This window comes from Eleutherodactylus coqui, chromosome 10 (assembly GCF_035609145.1).
Source record: "Eleutherodactylus coqui strain aEleCoq1 chromosome 10, aEleCoq1.hap1, whole genome shotgun sequence".
In the NCBI taxonomy this organism is placed as follows: Eukaryota; Metazoa; Chordata; class Amphibia; order Anura; family Eleutherodactylidae; genus Eleutherodactylus; species Eleutherodactylus coqui.
The window spans coordinates 55,831,001-55,849,498 of record NC_089846.1 but is presented as its reverse complement, the minus strand read 5'-3'; the positions used below and the strand labels follow the sequence as shown (position 1 = coordinate 55,849,498).

The 18,498-nt window shown below is 43.1% G+C and overlaps 1 protein-coding gene across 1 annotated transcript; it reads right to left on the bottom strand.

Annotated features, from left to right (window-relative positions):
• Positions 1-1,597: 1,597 nt before the first annotated feature.
• ANAPC13 (anaphase promoting complex subunit 13) lies at positions 1,598-8,030 on the bottom strand. The gene is made up of 3 exons (XM_066581030.1): positions 7,953-8,030; positions 5,202-5,307; positions 1,598-1,886 (listed from the first exon to the last, which is right to left on the bottom strand). The coding sequence occupies exons 2-3, from the start codon at positions 5,298-5,300 to the stop codon at positions 1,761-1,763; spliced, it is 225 nt and encodes a 74-aa protein (XP_066437127.1). The 5' UTR covers positions 5,301-5,307; positions 7,953-8,030; the 3' UTR covers positions 1,598-1,760.
• Positions 8,031-18,498: the final 10,468 nt, after the last annotated feature.

The window sequence follows — 18,498 nt, the reverse complement described above, 5'->3', positions numbered from 1 at the left end:
CCAAAACCAAGGTTTTTTTCTGTAACCATCCTGGAATAAGTGACGTTGGTGTTAGTAACAGACTCGAGACACTAAAGAAAAAAAGTTCCTGTCGTTACTGTCATTATTTAACCCATTAGCCCTTAGGTACTCTTTAATTCAGTGTTTCCCAACTCCATTTCTCAGAGCCCCCAACAGGTCATGTTTTCAGGATATCCTATAGTAAGAACCCCTGTGGCGATGTCTGAGGCCCCGACAATAATTACATCACCTGTGCAATACTGAGGAAATCCTGAAAACATGACCTGTTGGAGGTCCCTGGGGACTGGAGTTGGCAAACACTGCTTTAATTAGTCACCTTTCCCCCATGAAATATCCTCCCCACCCTGTCAGTCATTCTGATCCCTCAGGCCCTCTTCCATTTAGACACTACTAGTTATTATTATTTATAGTACCAGTGCTTCTGATGGCACGATGCGTGACTTATATTATAGTGAATGACATCATCACATGTAACTCACTAAAGGACCTGTGATGACTGTTGGAGTTGGTCAAAATATTGTACAACCTGTAATGACGTAACCGTCATATGATCAGGGGCGGAGCTCAGAGCTCCGGTGATTTAGCTGCTCGATGAGGTGAAATCGTGGCTGGGATGAAGGACCTGTGATGACATCACTGTCATGTGATCAGGAGCAGAGCATGTAACTCACTCACTTGATGAAAGACCTGTGATGACGTTGCCATCATGTGATCAGAGGCGGAGCATGTAATTCACTCACTCACGGACAAGTGGTCATTAGTACTTTGAAAAAAGGCTCCCACATTAGTCCTTCTGTCACCACCTTCTCCTTTAAAGGGGTTGTCCCGCGGCAGCAAGTGGGTCTATACACTTCTGTATGGCCAAATTAATGCACTTTGTAATGTACATTGTGCATTAATTATGAGCCATACAGAAGTTATAAAAAGTTTTATACTTACCTGCTCCGTTGCTGGCGTCCTCGTTCCCATGGAGCCGACTAATTTTCGCCCTCCGATGGCCAAATTAGCCGCGCTTGCGCAGTCCGGGTCTTCTGCTCTCTTCAATGGAGCCGCTCGTGCAGAATGCCGGCTCCGTGTAGCTCCGCCCCGTCACGTGCCGATTCCAGCCAATCAGGAGGCTGGAATCGGCAATGGACCACACAGAAGAGCTGCGGTCCACGGAGGGAGCAGACCCCGGCGGCCATCTTCAGCAGGTAAGTATGAAGACGCCGGACCGCCGGGATTCAGGTAAGCGCTGAGCGGTTTGTTTTTTTAACCCCTGCATCGGGGTTGTCTCGCGCCGAACGGGGGGGGGTTAAAAAAAAAAAAAAACCCGTTTCGGCGCGGGACAACCCCTTTAAGCATTGATATTTGCCCACTATTTCCAATCATCTTGTTTAGCCCATAACCACATCTGCTATATGTCACCTGGGCTTATCTTATCCAATCCCCTCAGGATGTATTTTTCCAGTAAATTTTAAGCTTTTGATGTCACAATTACTCCACCCTATTTCCAGAATGTTTTGTAGGTCTAGTTATATGTTGCGCACATATAGTATATATTATGTTAAAAAATGCAAATAATACATGACAAAAATTGTTTTTCCCTTATCTGTTTAATGCTTACATTCGGGCCATTAACATTCATACTTTTACATGAAATAAGTTACACTTCGTCACAGTAAGAAATGCTTCTCCGCCACAAAAATAGTTAATGAAATAAACTCAAAAGGCACCACTATGACAGCACGAGAACAATGTTAATTCCCTGACAGCGGTATGTTTTCATGCAGGTACTGCAGTGCCAGATCTGCCCACTTCATTTCCTGCTCCTTGACCGACTCCATCACTCCACCGTTATCCTGTTCAGGCTCTGGGAGCTCATTCTGTAAGGGAAATAAAGAAGAAGAAGATATTCGGTGTCCCACAGCACAAGCCTGACAACCTTTACATGTAGGCTTCCTTCATGCAGTTTTTTTGTGGAGTTTTATGAAAACTTGTAAAAACACAACGAATTCATTAGTTTGGGTTTTTTTTTCAATGGTCTTTATTTTATACACATGCGTAATTTTTTCAGGCGTTTTCTTTTTTCCTATGGAGAAGTTTATCAGAAAACACATGAAAAAAAAAAACACAACACCAAAACTGAAGCATGCTACATTTGGCAAGAAATACTGTAGACCACAAATGCAACCAATGAGAGTAAAATATCCACAAAAATGGCAATGCTAGTGGTGCATTTCATAATCTTCTATTGACAGAAGAGCTAGACATTTTGGGCGGCCAAAAACGCTGGGAAAAACACTGCACCTTGGTTTTTTTTTAAAAAAAAAAACACTAGGTGTAAAACTACCCTTAACCCCTTAGTGCTCAAGCTTTTTTTGTTTTTTTTCTATTCCCGTTTTTTCCTCCCCCCCCTTATAAAAAATCATAACTCCTTTATTTATCCATCGACGTCGCTGCATGAGGGCTTGTGTTTTGCAGGGTGAGTTGTATTTTTCAGCGTTACTATTTATGAACCATATAATGTACTGAAAAACGATTAAAAAAATCTAAGTGGAGAGAAATGGAAAAAAAAAAAACAACATTCCGCCATCTTTCGGTGCGTCTTGTTTCTACGGCGCACAAACTACAACAAAAATGACCTGATAACTTTATTCTATGGGTTGGTATGATTACTACCATACCAAACTTTTTTTTTAATTTGCTGTACTACTTGTATTTTAAATTAAATTAAATTTAAGATATTTAATAGAGATGAGCGAACCTACTCGGCCACGCCCCTTTTTCGCCCGAGTACCGTGATTTTCGAGTACTTCCATACTCGGGTGAAAAGATTCGGGGGGTGCCGTGGGTGAGCGGGGGGGAGAGGGAGAGAGAGAGGGCTCCCCCCTGTTCCCCACTGCTACCCCCCGCGCCGCCACGCCTCCCCCCGTTCCCCGGCGCCCCCCGAATCTTTTCACCCGAGTACTGAAGTACTCGAAAATCGCAGTGCTCGATCGAGTAATTACTCAAAACGAGTACATTCGCTCATCTCTAATATTTAATTTTTTTAATTATTTACTATCTCCACCTTCTGCACACAATACCTTTTTAATTTTTTCGTCGACATAATTGTGTGAGGGCTCATTTTGTGCGGTACGTCCTGTCATTTCCATTGGTACCATTTTAGAATACATAACACTTTTTGAGCACTTTTCATTACATTTTTTCCTGGAGAAAGGGTGACCAAATAAGTGCATTTCTGGCATTCATTTGTTTTTTGCGGACGATGTTCACCGTGCGGGGTAAACAATGTATTACTTTGATAGATCGGACTTTTACGGACGCAGCAATACCGAATATGTATTTTTGTTTTATTTTTTATATTTTCCTTTTTTTGTAAATTTGGCAAAAGGGTTGGTTTTTTTAACTTTATTTTTTTTAATAACTAGTAAAAAACCTAATTATTCTTATTTTTACATTTTCTTTTAGCCCTCCTATGGGACCACAACATGCGATGCTTTGATCACTCCTGCAGTATGATGTAATGCCATAGCATTAAATCATACTACAATCTGACAGGCAGTCTATCAGGCCACCCTATGGGGATGGCTTGATAAGCATACTGCCAAGACAGCCCTGGGGCTTTTCAGAACGCCCCAGTCTGTGATCACACCCGCACAGTTCCCAGCGATCTCATCGCGGTTTGGTGGAGGGGCTATGGGCCCCCTGAACATCGTTCTGGCCATTTAAAGGGGTTAACAGCCCTGATCGGACGTGTGGCTTGTCAGGGCTGTTGCCCGTGGGGGTTAACTGTATGAAACAGCTGACACCTGCGATGTATGGAGGGAGGTTGCAGCACAGTCTTCTTCCATACACGTCCTGCAGCTGCAGGACGTAAAAACACTCTAAGGCGGTCACTAAGGGGTTAAAAAGGACATGTCATGTACTCATATCAAGGGGCCAGCTGCAAAAATTTGCAACTGCAGACCTGCTGACTCTAACTCTTTCTTTTGTTTATACTCCCCTCCACTCCCCTGTACTGGCTCCTCTTTTACCTTGTTCCCAGGGCTGTGAATGTGTCAAGTGGGTGGTCCCAAGAGGTTACTGTCAATGGTCATACTTGATTGACAGTAAACAGTGGGGAGCACTAGCTTGACAAATTCATAGTGCTGTGAGCCGAATCTTAGAAGAGCCCATACAAGGGGAATGGAGGTCAGTAAGAACAATGGATAGAAATCATTGGTCAGCTGAGCCGTGGCTGCAAATAGCTTGCAGTTGGTTTCGCTGACATGAGGACATTACAGTTCTTCTTTAACCCCTTAGTGACATGGCTATTTTGGATGCAATGATTTCTTGGGAATTTTCATCTCCACTTTCCAAAAGACATAACGTTTTCATTTTTTCGTTAACATGGCCATATAAGGGCTTGTTCTTTGCGTGGCGAACTGTAGTTTTTATTGGTACCATTTTTATGTATCTTTTTTTTTCTTTTTACAGGGTTAATCATATAGCATAAATTACATGGTACATTTTTTCTGTGGCTTGGTACGATTACAACAATACCAAAATAATATATATATTTTTTTTAGGTTTTTCCTCTTTTGCACAATAGAAAAAAAAACATTATTTTGAAAACATTTTGTTTGCATTTCTGCATTCAAAGTTTCAAAAATGTTTTATTTTTCCATCGACGGACCACTGTGAGGGTTAGTTGTCTTGTGACGAGCTGTGGTTTTGTGTACTTTGGGAGGCAATATTGAACTAAAAAAGCATTTTGACTGTTTTTCAGCTTTTTTTTTTCTTTTTTCACAGTATTTTCCATGCAGGATAAAAAAGTGTGTTCCATTTATTGATCAGGTCACTATGGATGTGATGATACCAACGGTGATACCAATAGTGATCATAGGCCAGGTCAGACCAGGATGCCAGGGTGACCCATCGGCCCTCTGCGATTAAATAGCGGAGGGCCAATGAGGTCATAGGGGGAGTGCCCTCCCTCTGTGAACTCTTTGCATGCCACGATCAACAATAATCATGGGATCTAAGGGGTTAACAGCAGAGACCGGTTTTCTCACCCATCCCCGCTGTTGCAGAAGGCTGACCAATAAGCCAATAGATAATGAATGGGTTTCATGCACTGCATAATACGCTGTGTATTTACACCGGCATGAATGAGTCCTAATACAAAGAAAGCTCTTTGTGAAAGTTTCTCCTACCAGCGGAATAGTAACATCTTCATAGGGCAATTTATCTTCTTTCCAAGCGTCATCGACCAGATCTAAAATGCGTCCGTCCCTCTGAATCTCACTGTCCATCGAAGAGCTGGAGATACATAAATACAAATAGTTAGACGATAGAAGACGGCTACAAACCCTTCAGCTTTCCTCACTGCATTTTGTGAAAATCGATGCAAAATCAATAAAGCAAAAGTATTTCCAGCTTCTCAGCTCTCCAGCCAATTTACATTCAGCAGTTCGGCCTCATGTCCACGGGCATAACTGAGTTGCGGAATCCATGTGGGTCACACACACGGATGATCCCGAGCCGCACTTCAATATGCCCATAGACTATCATTGGGCATCCGCAGAGACTGCTTCCATGAACGTCAATAGAAGCCGTACAATTCCATTGTTTTTTTTAGGAGAATGGGTGTCCAAAAAAAAGGACAGTTCTGGAATTGCGTATTTTTTTCTTATGGTGTTCTGCAGGTGGAATAAATTATGCAATATTTTAATAATTGTGATTTTTTTTTTTATAAATGTGGCGATAAGAATTATATTTATTTCGTACGCAAGAAAAAAAAATTTTAATGTTTATTTTAAACTTTTAAAAAAAAAATCTGGCACCGTGATGGATAAGCGGCTGCTGCAGAACAGACAAGTATGGTGGCTCAGCTGTTAGAGCTGCTGATTTGCAGTGCTGGAGGCTGTAGGTTCAAATCTGACCAAGGGCAACATCTGGATGGAGTTTTTCAAAGTCCAAGCAGATGTCATCCTAGATGGATTTGAAGGCAAGAGCTGAGCCACAGTCATCGAAAACACACAACCGCTTTCCCTGACTTTTATTTGTAAAATCATTTATGGTGATTTTTGCAAAAAATCAGGTCGGAATGACCCGGGACAATTATATCGCCCGGCTGATCATGATGAACAACATTACTCTCTACGGGAATCGATCCTGTGGTGCGCCATGAGTAATAGTGCAGTTCCCCCGCATATGCTAGGACTCCAACCTAGCAGCCTTCACTGGGCACTGCATGGAGGTAGACACAGAGATAAGAGCCTCCTCCGAGCCTCGTCAACATGGCCATGACTCTCCAGGGTCCTCTGCAGAGGCCTGTGCCAGCCGTTATGGGATATGCCACTGATGTAACAGAGAAGTGGGACTGGCGAGCTGATATCCCAATCACTGCCTTCTAGGAGTGAGATGGAGAGCTTACCTATCACACGGAGGTAAGCTCTAGTAACGCTAGTATTCGGCACCTAGATCATAGAACGTCTGCCATGGAGGTTTACACTGAAGCGGTTTCAGCCCGAGTTCTTTATCATCCGTGTCAATCGGATGATCGTGGCTAACATATCGGGAACCTTTATAGGGCCATTGAGGACTCAGAAAGCCACAATCCACATAGTAATATTAGCCAGGGGGCTTCCAGGAACCCCCACTTCATTGTTGCCCATCAGACCATATTCAGTGATGTCCTGGGGGTGTCCCGACTTGGAAATCTATCCCGCCCCTAGAGCACCTGGCACTGACTGGCACGGGAGCCAGCTGTGACTGACAGCCAGGCACCCACTGTAACGGCCAGGATCGGAGAGGACTCTAATCCCAGCATTTAAAGGGGTTGTCCCGCGCCGAAACGTTTTTTTTTTTTTTTTCAACAGCCCCCCCGTTCGGCGCGAGACAAACCCGATGCAGGGACTTAAAAAAAACAAACCGCACAGCGCTTACCTGAATCCCCGCGCTCCGGTGACTTCTTACTTACCGGTTGAAGATGGCCGCCGGGATCTTCTCCCTCGGTGGACCGCAGGGCTTCTGTGCGGTCCATTGCCGATTCCAGCCTCCTGATTGGCTGGAATCGGCACGTGACGGGGCGGAGCTACACGGAGCTGATCTCCGGCACGAGCGGCCCCATTGAGAAAAGAAGAAGACCGGACTGCGCAAGCGCGTCTAATTTGGAGCTTAGACGCTGAAAATTAGTCGGCTCCATGGAAACGAGGACGCCAGCAACGGAGCAGGTAAGTGAAAAACTTCTTATAACTTCTGTATGGCTCATAATTAATGCACAATGTACATTACAAAGTGCATTAATATGGCCATACAGAAGTGTATAGACCCACTTGCTGCCGCGGGACAACCCCTTTAACCCCTTAGAGGTCGCTGTCAGTAGGAAGCTCAGCATCTAAGTACTCAGGGGGTGAGAGCGGCCTTATGCATGCAGTAGTGGATGTACTGTATTAATGGACACCATTCATTTCAATGGGCGATATAGTAAAATACACACTGAACTAAAATGACGCGCTGCGTGCGATTCTGTGCGCATATAGGACGCGGCGCAAAAACACTGGTGTGTGAGACGCCACTGAAATAAATGGTGGTCTAGTGCTGCATAATACGTTACAAAAGATAACCAAAACGCCAGTGTGAGAGCGGCGCTAAGGGCTTCAACACACGGGCGCAAATACGCTCACCGCAACGGAGCCAAGCATGCTCCTCTGGGTAAGATATGCAAATAAGGAAGATGGCACACTACCTCTGCAGCGCCACCTATTGGCCTATCCAGAGGTACTGTTCCATCTTCCTTATCTTCACATGCCAACAAACACACGGGTGTGCGGGTGCCCTAATAGTGCCACGCAGCCCCCATGCCTGCACTGTGGGGATTCTTAGCACCGTGTGCCTCGATGTGGCTGTGCCGGATCATGGGCGGCGTGCAGCTGCAGCGAGCCGTCCGCCCCGGCACTCACCGGCTGTGGGAGCTCCTGCTTCTCTTGTCAGGATATAAGGAGGACGTCACACGCGTCACGTGACTGGCGTCAGCATCACGTGTCCGCCGACTAATACGCCGAGCGCATATTAGCTTGAGCAGTCGGCGGCTGTCACGTGACGCTCTGTGGAGCCGTGAGTGGCTGTAGCTGCACGCGCGCTCAGTCGCTGACCTCTCAGCTAGTAGTCAGGGGAAGACGGAGGCGCCTCAGCAGCCAATCACATTAGAGCTTCTATTTTACATGCTGGGCGGTTGTCATACTGCAGGCTTCATTTATTTTGCTCATGTGTTTAGTGCAGACATATTCTGGGATTAGATGATATCATCGGTTTTTACCCTCTAAATCCACCCAGTGGCGGGGAGAACATGCAACCCGCGTCCGGCTGGGTGTCCAGGGACCCACAAGATTCATTTTGAGGGGCCGCTTTGCAGTTCTGCAAAAGTAGCAAATTTCTAGCCACCATATTCTCCATTGCCGGAAGGATGTCTGACTACGGGTCACCTGGTGGCCACCGGAGTATGTGGTGGCGGTCAGGGCGCATCTTGTGAACAATTACACATAACAGCAATTTTAAAATGTGACTTTTAAGCCCCCTTTTCACGGACGTCTGCGTATTTGTGCGCGCCTGAGGGCTGCGTATTTGCAGAACGAACTTTTTTTTTTGGGTGCGCATCGGCGTCGTTACTGTACTTTTTGCGCCCACATGTTCATTTGCGCTTGGCAAGTAAAGACGCTCCGTTTCAAATGGCTAATTAGTCTAATTAATTCCAGATGCGTTCGTTTTCCGGTGTAATTACTTGCTTCAGGCCGGGCTCACACCAAAGGGTGGCATTCCGTAGATAGAAGATCTGCAATCATCCCGAAAAGGAATTGTGAATGATCGCGTATGCAAGCGCTTTTCCGTGCAGATGTACACGTATGCACAGCGTATCCGTGTGGAAGAAAGATCTCTCCTCCAGCCAGCATTCCGGCTTTTCTATCTATTTTCTTCTGAAGTTGCGAGCGTTTTCACCACTCATACGCATTGTAAATGGGGGCTGTCCGCGTGGAATCTGCGCTAAAATAGAGCATGCTGCGATTTTTTTTTCACTCACGTAATACGCAATTTGTACTCGCTTGAATGAAAAATCCAAAATACATGCCTTTCAATCCCCGTGTATAACTGCGGTCACGGACTCTATTACCATCTGTTTGTGTGAGCCCCCTTACTTGCCCGCACCGCTTGTCACTCATTTTCTAGAAGGTGCTGGAAACAACAACTCATTAGTGATTGGTAGCGCTCTGTTCCGGCACACTCGTGAAAATAGTGATAAAGTGGCCAACCTTTTTAAATATGTAGAGCACACCATTATCATCAGAAGGAAAATAAAAGTGGAACGTGTAAGCGGCTTATCACACAGCAGGGACGGGCACACATATTTTATTTTTTGAGTCCGGGAGAAGTGTACACTACTACCGGGTTTCCTCGAAAATAAGCCCTTGCCTGATTTTTCAGGATTTTCGGGGAGCCCTTTTTATATTACATTGAAAAAAATTTAGGGATACATTACCTAGCAGGCTCGGTCCAGGTCCCTCTCGCTGCTCTCCAGAGCCCGACCCGCTTCCCACAGTCCTCGGCCGCCCAGACAAGATCACTTTCTGATTACAGGATTCATAAATCCTGCCTCCACTAAGCAATGGCTGTGATTGGCTGAGCAGCACTTGAAGAACCAATCACAGCCGTCATGGAAGCGGGATTTATGAATTGGCTCAGGCAATTCATAAATCCCACCTCCACAACGTGATTGCTGTGATTGGTGGAGCTGCGGTGCTCGGAGAACCAATCATAGCTTCGTGGAGGCGCGATTTATGAATCTTGTAACCAGGAAGTTATCTTGTGTGGACCGCCAAGTACTGCAGGAACCGCGCCGGGGCTCTGGAGAGCAGCGAGAGGGACCTGGACCAAGCCTGCTAGGTAAGTAAAATAAGACATCCCCGAAAAGAAGATCTAGTGCCTCTTATGGGGCAAAAATTAATATAAGACAGGGTCTTATTTTCAGGGAGACACAATAGTATACTAATGTAACCAATAATACGACCATACAGTGGGCAGAGTGTTACTAAACAACATGCACTTTTCATGTCTTGGCACCTGTGCACCTGTGCTGATTATTCTCAGTTTTCATCTGATGGTTGTTGGAATCAGATCTGGATCTTGGTCTCCTGTTTTTCTCTGCTCAACTCAAACTAAGTACTGTAGTTACTGGTGGTAGTTGTATTCTTACTAAGTTGTTTGCTTCTGTCCCAGGAAGGGACAGTGAGTGGCCAAGGGCCGTGGGTCAGGTGTGTTCTTATCAGGGCAGGACATCCGAATAGGCAGTCTTATATTCTGACTCATATAGGGAAAGTTCCACTCTCCATGTGTTATTCCATACGTAGCCTGTGGTGGTTTATGCTCTTTGTTTCACTGTGTAAATATAGCCCGGGAACTGTTTGGGGGACCTTTTTCGGTACATCCGGGTCAAACGTGACGCATACAATGACCATATAGCGGTAGATACCAGTTCTACAAAGGCACTCTGTGTATAAGTGATCACAGTACAGTATTTCGTGATCATGTAACTCCAAAAACGTAGTAGTTAATTTTGGTGATGGAATTAATGAAGTTGCTAACAATAAAACAAAAAGTTATGTTCTCCACACAATGTGTACTAACAGCCTACTCCTCTGGGATAGTTTTCATCCTAGGTCATTACGGAGGGGTATTCCCAAAGGGCAGTTCCTTCGGCTTAGAAGGAATTGCTCTGAGTACACTGACTTTTTGAAAAAATCTAAAGACATTTCGGATAGATTTAGGGCTCGGGGCTATCCAGACAGAGTGGTTAAGGCAGCATCCGAATATGCAAAAGCACAAAAGAGAAAGATTGTTAGTGCCTCGTGAAGGTAGACCACAAGAGGAAGTGGTTCATATTATTGGCACATATGAGCAACAGTCTAAGGAAGTACGTGACATCATCACCCGTTATTGGCAAATTTTACAGGCAAAGGTCTCGTAGATAAACTTACAGCATCGCCCACTATTACATTTAGGGGTGGACGGAGCATGAAAGACTTAGTACAGAGTCAGCTGAGCCCCTTAGGGCTCTAGCCTTCATGAATTCAGAATTACCACCCCTTACCTATAAATGCTCTGGATTTCAGGCCTGCCGATAAATCACCAAAACTTACAGGTGCCATGACTGTGTGTCACGGTTTTTAGTTTTATTGGGGATAAAAAGCTTAAAAATAAAAGTTTAAAAAAAAAATCTATAGTCATTTTTTTAAATTATTATATTTATGCTAAAATAAAGTATGGGAATGGGTTCCTCATCTTGTTTCAGACATTTTGATATATAATTTGTATCGTTTTGGATTACAGGGCGCCTACCGCAATGCTTTTGGTAGGTATCGGTGGTTAAGTATATATATTTATTTTGTTTTATAATTTTTTTTTCTTATTTTTGTGACTATTTTTTTTTTACCATCGATGTCCCCCATGACGTCATATAAGACCTCTGTCTCCGTATGAAGTCTAGTAGGCCATGAAGCCTTCTTTTCGAAATGTACAAGAAATGAAATCTGCCATTGTTAATGAAATCGACCCACTCCTTCTCCGATACGCCGTGCCTTTCAATTTCAGTGTTCGGCTTTACTATTATACCAGCAAGACACAGCCGTGCTTCCATTCACCATAGACCGTGGAAGAGTACTGATTTAGCAGGGTTAAAAGCTTTCAAGTGTATTGTAGTGAAGTCATTGCATTGGCCGTGACACATAGGGTAGGTTTGATAAGTCTTTAAGATGTGCCGACCAGCCAGCCACCGGAAATGACCTGATGAAAACATAGGGAGTCCACACCACCCGATTCAGCGTTAGAACTGGGTCAGAAGTGGATATTATGACAATGCCAGTCCGCCTTCCTGGGCAACCCATTTTAAAGTGAGCCCCTTCCCCCTGAAGCCAGTTTTGGCCTTCCTAACCAATCCCTAAGTGGTAATACCTTTGGAAGGCTTATTCTTATTCAGGTGACTCCGAGATGTTTTTTTCGTGACTCGTTGTACTTTGTTTGTTGTAAATTTTGCTATATGTTTTGTGTTTATTTAAAATATTCTAAATTTACAGAAATTTTTGAAAAATTACCAATTTTCAAACTTTGCATTTTTCTGCATGTAAGGCAGATGATCATACCACACAAAATTGTTAATAACTAGCATTTAGCACATGTGCACTGTATGTTGGTACCATTTTGAAAGCATCCTTTTATTTATTTTGGATATCAGAAGGTGTGGAAGTATAGGGGCAATTTTTCCAATTTTGATGGAAATATCCAAAATCTGATTTTTAATGCATCATTTCAGTTCTGAAGTGACTTTGGGAGGTCTACGTATTAGAAACACCCATAAATCACCCATTTTAATAAAGCGCACCCCTCAAAAGTTTCGAAACAGCATTTACAAGTTCTGTTAACTCTTTAGGTGTTTCATAGGAACTAACGGAAAGTGGAGGATAAATTGGAAAATTTATTTTTATTTTAGATTTTCGATTTATATTTTTTTTCTGTAACACAACAGAAATGATCAGATAAACAAGATTCAATATACATTACCCTAAATCTGTACTTTTTATATATATGCAACACGTGGCCCTAGAGGACAGCATTTTTTTTACTACTTTTGCACAATATAAGCATTTTTTATAGAATTTTTTTTCTAGTATCGCCATATTCAGAGATCCACAACTTTTGTATTTTCTCCTCTGTGAAGCCGTTTGAAGGTTTTTTTGTTTTTTTGTGGGAAGAGTTAACATGTTCATTGGTACCAACTGGGATGCATGTGATTTTTTGAACATTTTTTCATTGCGTGTCTTAGGAGCTGAGGTGTACAAAAAAGCAGTTAGTTTGCATTTTTTACAATAATAAATATCGTTTTATTTTAAAAATGGCGATTTTCTGCTTTGTATTTTCAGATGAGGGGTTTGCACGTGAAAAAATCTATATTTTTTTTTCCTAATTACATTTGTTCATCCCTCAAGGGGACTTGAAGATGCCATCCTTTGATCACTCAAATAATACACTGCAATACTTATGTAGTGCAGGGCATTATCTGACATTGCCGTGTTCATCACTGACAGTAAGGCCTTTTACTGTCAGTGAGGACAGTGACCCTCACAGGCCACTGTACATGGCAGACCCGAAGGCCATAATTTGACCTCTGGTCGCCATGGCAACCATCAGCACCTCGAAATCAGATCGTGGAAATGCTGATGTGGTGAAGGAGGAAGCCCTCTCCCTCTTCAAACCCTTCAGATACTGCTGTCTGCATTGACAGCATCATCTAAAGGGTTTAATCGCCAGGATTGGAGCTAAGCTCTATCCCAGTGGTTGCGGTGGGACCGCAGTTGTAAATAATATCTGCCATCCCACTCCGGTTACAGGGGGATTCATGTACGGCACAATACGGAAACAACTGGCCTGCTGCGCCGTACATGTAATACGCGTGTCGGGAAGGGATTAAAGAAAACGCACTTTATGCATTGTAAAGAACACCTTAGATGCCGCGGAAGTAAATAATATAAATCTCATCTGCTGCTGAACCATATAATGCGTATCATGACTGATGTAGATACTCATATTTCACACCTCTTGTGCTGCAAGACATAATACACCTATCAGCTGCTGACAGTTTTAGTCATTAACTTTCCCTTTACGTTGGCATCAGAGCCCAGCGTGCTATGATGGCTTCTTCCAGACATGAGTCATCAGTTCTCTCTCGGTGCCCCCCACACAGTAGAAATTCCCCCATTGCACCTTAACATAGAACTGTGCTTCCTTTGTGGCTCCTACAGTAATAGTTCCCCCTTTTTGCCCCTACAGTAATACTGCTCCCTTTTTTACTCCCACATGAAAAGTGCCTCTTCTGTGACCTGCTATCTTTCTTTGCCCCCAAAATTAATTTTGTTCTTTGTGCCGCCGACCCCCTTGCGTTATTCTCTGCCTGCACATGCTGCTCTTTTTCCTCCATTGCGGTGCAAACACTGTGTTCATCTGACCATCTTTACTGTTCCATAGTCTCACTGCTCTTACAGTAAAGAACCCCCTTCTATGTCGGTATAGAAACCTTCTTTCCTCTAGCCATAGAGGGCGCCCCCTTGTTACAGTCACAGTCCTGGGTATAAACAGATCATAGGAGAGATTATTGAGGCATATTCAAATCCCAACAGGAAGGGCAAACAATGGCGAAACCCAACGCGTTTCAAGCTGTCACAGCATCTCTTCGTTTATAGCACCTTAGTTTAAAAAAAACGTTCAACCAATAAACAAACAATAAAGTAATCATGTGACTAAGCACAAAGAAGGAGAAAAAAGGGAGATAGAACCCCTAATAAGATGACTGACCTGTTCAATGGCGTTCCTAGATGAAAAATTACCTGCATGTATGTTGAAGTAATACGTAGAAACATTCCTGGATGTCTATTTGGTAGATATGACGTCTGATACGCGATTTTAAAATGCAGTCAACATACTGAAGTTGTCATGCGACACAAGTGATAAAGTACACTACATAAGGAGTGTTACAGTTAATAGATTAATATTTGATAAATTGCGGTGACGCATGAGATAAATGTTTTTGAGATATGCAGAAGCGAACAACACCCACATTTGGAATGTCCCATGATGCATGAGTCAGGAGGACCAATATGGTGAGAAAGCAGACTAGACAATAGTAGTTGACCAGAGGTTGGGGCGTTCTTCATGACATTCCTATGACGAGTACACAGAATAGATGTGAAGATAGGAGCAATGTGTAAGGCAGGAGTATATTTATTAGCCATCTGGCATATTTCCTGAAATTCCCAACTGAATGCAGTGGAAATTACTACGGCAGGATGACTGGATGTATTACCGATGGAAGAGATCAGACAGATCCCCATTATATACAATGGATTTAGTTCTGTTTAAGGCTCATTTCACACAGGCAAGTGTGATATTGGGCCATGAAACACAACCCGATGTCGCACTTGCCAATGCGCCATTTCCCCACGGATGGGAGGCATTTCTGTATGAAAACCGCCTTGCATTTGGGGAAGTAGCGATCCTCTGGCGCCGCGGCAGGGGATCGTAGAGCGTCTCCCATTGTTTTCATTGGGGAAGCATTGCATCGCACCACGTACACCTAGCACACAGTACGATGCTGCCACCGACCCCATTGAAAACATCAGGCGATGCAAGAGCACTCCAAAGATAGGACAGGCCATGATTTTATTCCCACGTCACTCATGTATGTGATCTCATTCAAAAGAATGGAGTTTATATTTGGGCAAGATTTAGGCAAAACCGGCTTAACATCCATGATGAATATTTGAGTTTTATCAATCTCACTATTTAATTGGTTAGTGATAGAACAATTACCTTTTACACGAAGCAGCGCCCCCACTGGACCAGTCTTAATAGTGGGAGTCGGGTGACACCATGTTGCCAGCATTTTTGTTTCTGGCAAATTAGCGTATTTACGTGTTAACAATACAGGTAGATTTTAAAAAATCTCATCTACACTGCAGAAAAGAAATCCACAGCGTAAAATTCACCCGCAGTACAGATTTGTATTCTGCAGCATATGAATTTAGGCCGGCTTCACTTGAGCGCTGGTGCGCGCCTCAGCGCAACGTATTTGTGCACTGAAAGTCTTTTTTGCGTACATATCGGCTCCATAAAAAAAATGGGCGAGGCGTTCCGAGAGAGCGCCAAAAAATAAGATGCAGTGATTTCTAACTTTGCAGCATCATTGTAAGGGGAAAAAATAATATGTAAATAACTACATTCAAAAGAATGGAGTTCATATTTGCGTGAATTTTGTGCACATTGCAACCCACAAAACTGGTGTGAGATTCGTGCTTGTGTGCATGTAGCCCAACAAACGGTACAAATCAGTCAGTTCCTCATTTTGTATTTCAATATTGGCTTTCATTTAAAAGAAAAAAAAACCTATAGGTCCGATTTATGAAAACTGTCAAAGTAAAACGGTTGTTGCTACCCAGAGCAACCAATCACGGAGCAGCTTTAGTTTCTCAAGAGCAGAATACAAAACGGAAGCTGTGCTGTGATTGGGTGCTATGGGCAACAAAGAATTTTTCATTTCCTTAAGGCCGGTGTCACACAAACACATTTGCAAGCACAATACGCAGTGAATAGAACACATTGATTTCAGTGGGTTCGTATTTTGTACGTTAATTTCGGGCCCACAAAAACAAAAAAAAGAAAGCAATTGCACAGGGTAAGAGTACATATTGAACTAATTACACTAATTGCCCATTTCAATTAATGGAAGCACGGTTACTTGCACGCAAAAATGCACACAATTTGTGCATGCAAAAAGTACACATGCATGTGCAAATACTCACACCCATTGTGCACACATGTGGCACTCATGACCGGCCTTAGAAAGTTTTAGAAATCTGCCCCATGTCTGAAATCATCCTTACGTGTCTTTTTAGGGCATTATCTGTGAAAGGAAGAATATGAATTCCTAATCACATCAAACACAAATTTCACATTTTTATTTCTTATTAATTGAAATAAAAGTGAGATAGTCCAGTACATACCATATTTTTCGTTCTAAGATGATGCACCTTTAAGCAAGTAAAGATCTTACTAAAAAGTGTGCGCGTCTTTTCGTCCGATATCAGGAAGGTCTGGCAGTGCCAGACCCCTCTGATGCTTCCATAAGGATCAGGCACAGTGCTTTTGTGCTCTATCTGATCATTAGGACCACCAAGAAGTACTTTGCCTTCACTCCCTAGCTCTGGTCTAGCCACTGCTGATCAGAGACTATGACCCCTTTCCCCCAGCATCTGAGCTGTGTACAAGATGTGCGGTAACGCAGTGTTTGATAGTCGGCAGGGGAGAGATCGGAGCTGCATAGAGAAGTACTTTCTGGTGGGTATGCTACTTGGCTGGAGGCACTATTACTACTGGAAGCACTATCATGCTCCATCTCAGTAATTGTTCCAAGGTGGTCACACATGCTCAGCAGGAGCCTGTAAACAAACATCACAGCAGAGACAGGCGAGTATGAGGAACCTCTTTGAAGAACTTTTTTTTTTTTTTAAATCAACTCAGGACAGCCCCTTTAAGTAAAATTTAAAAAAAAGGCATGTGTCACCAGTGGAGGGCGCTCCTTCTGTATTCTTCTTGCAAGGCTAACAAAATTTGTAATACTTTCTTGGAGTTACCTATGGCTACAATGTGGTTCAAGTTGCAACGCACTCTGAATCCAGTGAGACTTATTATACCAAGTTCAGTGCAGATCATTAATTATGGAATGAGATTGATAGAGTCTAAGAAGATTTATATAATTACATACATACACAGATAAGGGTTGGTGAAAAGCTGAACGGAGCCCAGTCCAAAGATACTCTTAATGAAAACCTGATCCGGAGTGCAAGGGACCTCCATCAGGGCAGAAGGTTCACCTTCCAACAAGACAATGACCTACGAACACAGCCCAGCTAAAGCCCTGAATTAAACCCAATTGATCATCACTTGAGCAACCTGTAAATGGCTGTCCACAGACGGCCCCCATCAAACCTGAAAAGAGCTTGAGAGAATCTGTAGAGAAGAATGGCAGAAAATCCCTAAATCCAGATGCGCAAACCTTGTGGCATCATACTCAAGAAGACTGGAGGCTGGAATTCCTACCAAAGGTGCTTCAACTAAGTAGCAAGCACAGGGTCCAAATACTTATGTCAGTACAAAAGGTTAGAAATCTTAGGTAGCTTTCACATCTCTGCTTGAACCTCAGAGGTTCCACTGCAGATCCAGCACAAAATACCAGAAGAGCGAGCGCTGGATACAAGGTTTTTTTGTCTGGTGAAATGCTGGACAGCTGAGCGGAAACCAAACAGACCCCATTATAGTCAATGGAGTCATTCTGCCAAGGGAATTCCCCTTTCCTGCTTCCCCAACAGAGCAGAAAAATGGAATCCCCGACTCAGCTGTGAAAGCAGCTTTTTTTTTTTAATTACAAACGTTCTATTTTTCACTTTGCCATTATGGAGCATTGATCAGAATAATGGGCAAAATCTTGATTTTATTTTTCATTTTATTTTGCACAAGGCCACAACATAAAATGTAAAAAATAAAAAAAATTAAAAAAAAGTAAAAAGGGTCTGAAAGCTTTCTGGGCCCACTAGATTTAATTTAGTCAAATCATGCAATAAATCCTGATTTTATTAATACAGATATAATCCAGTTTTTTCCTCCAAAACACAGTCCTACAGCATACGGGCTTGTACGTTTGTTGAAACAAAAAAAAAACAAAAAAAAAGAAAAAAAAGGAAAAGCTTTAATTTACTTTAAAAGTTGCACAGTAATGCACCCATACAACCAAATAAAAAAAAAAACACTCCAGGACAAGACTATTTTTTTTCCCAGGGTGCAGTGAACCAAGTGCATACTACGGCAGATAATTTCTGCTCTGGTCCCCTGTTGTCCCACTTTAATCCATGTTGC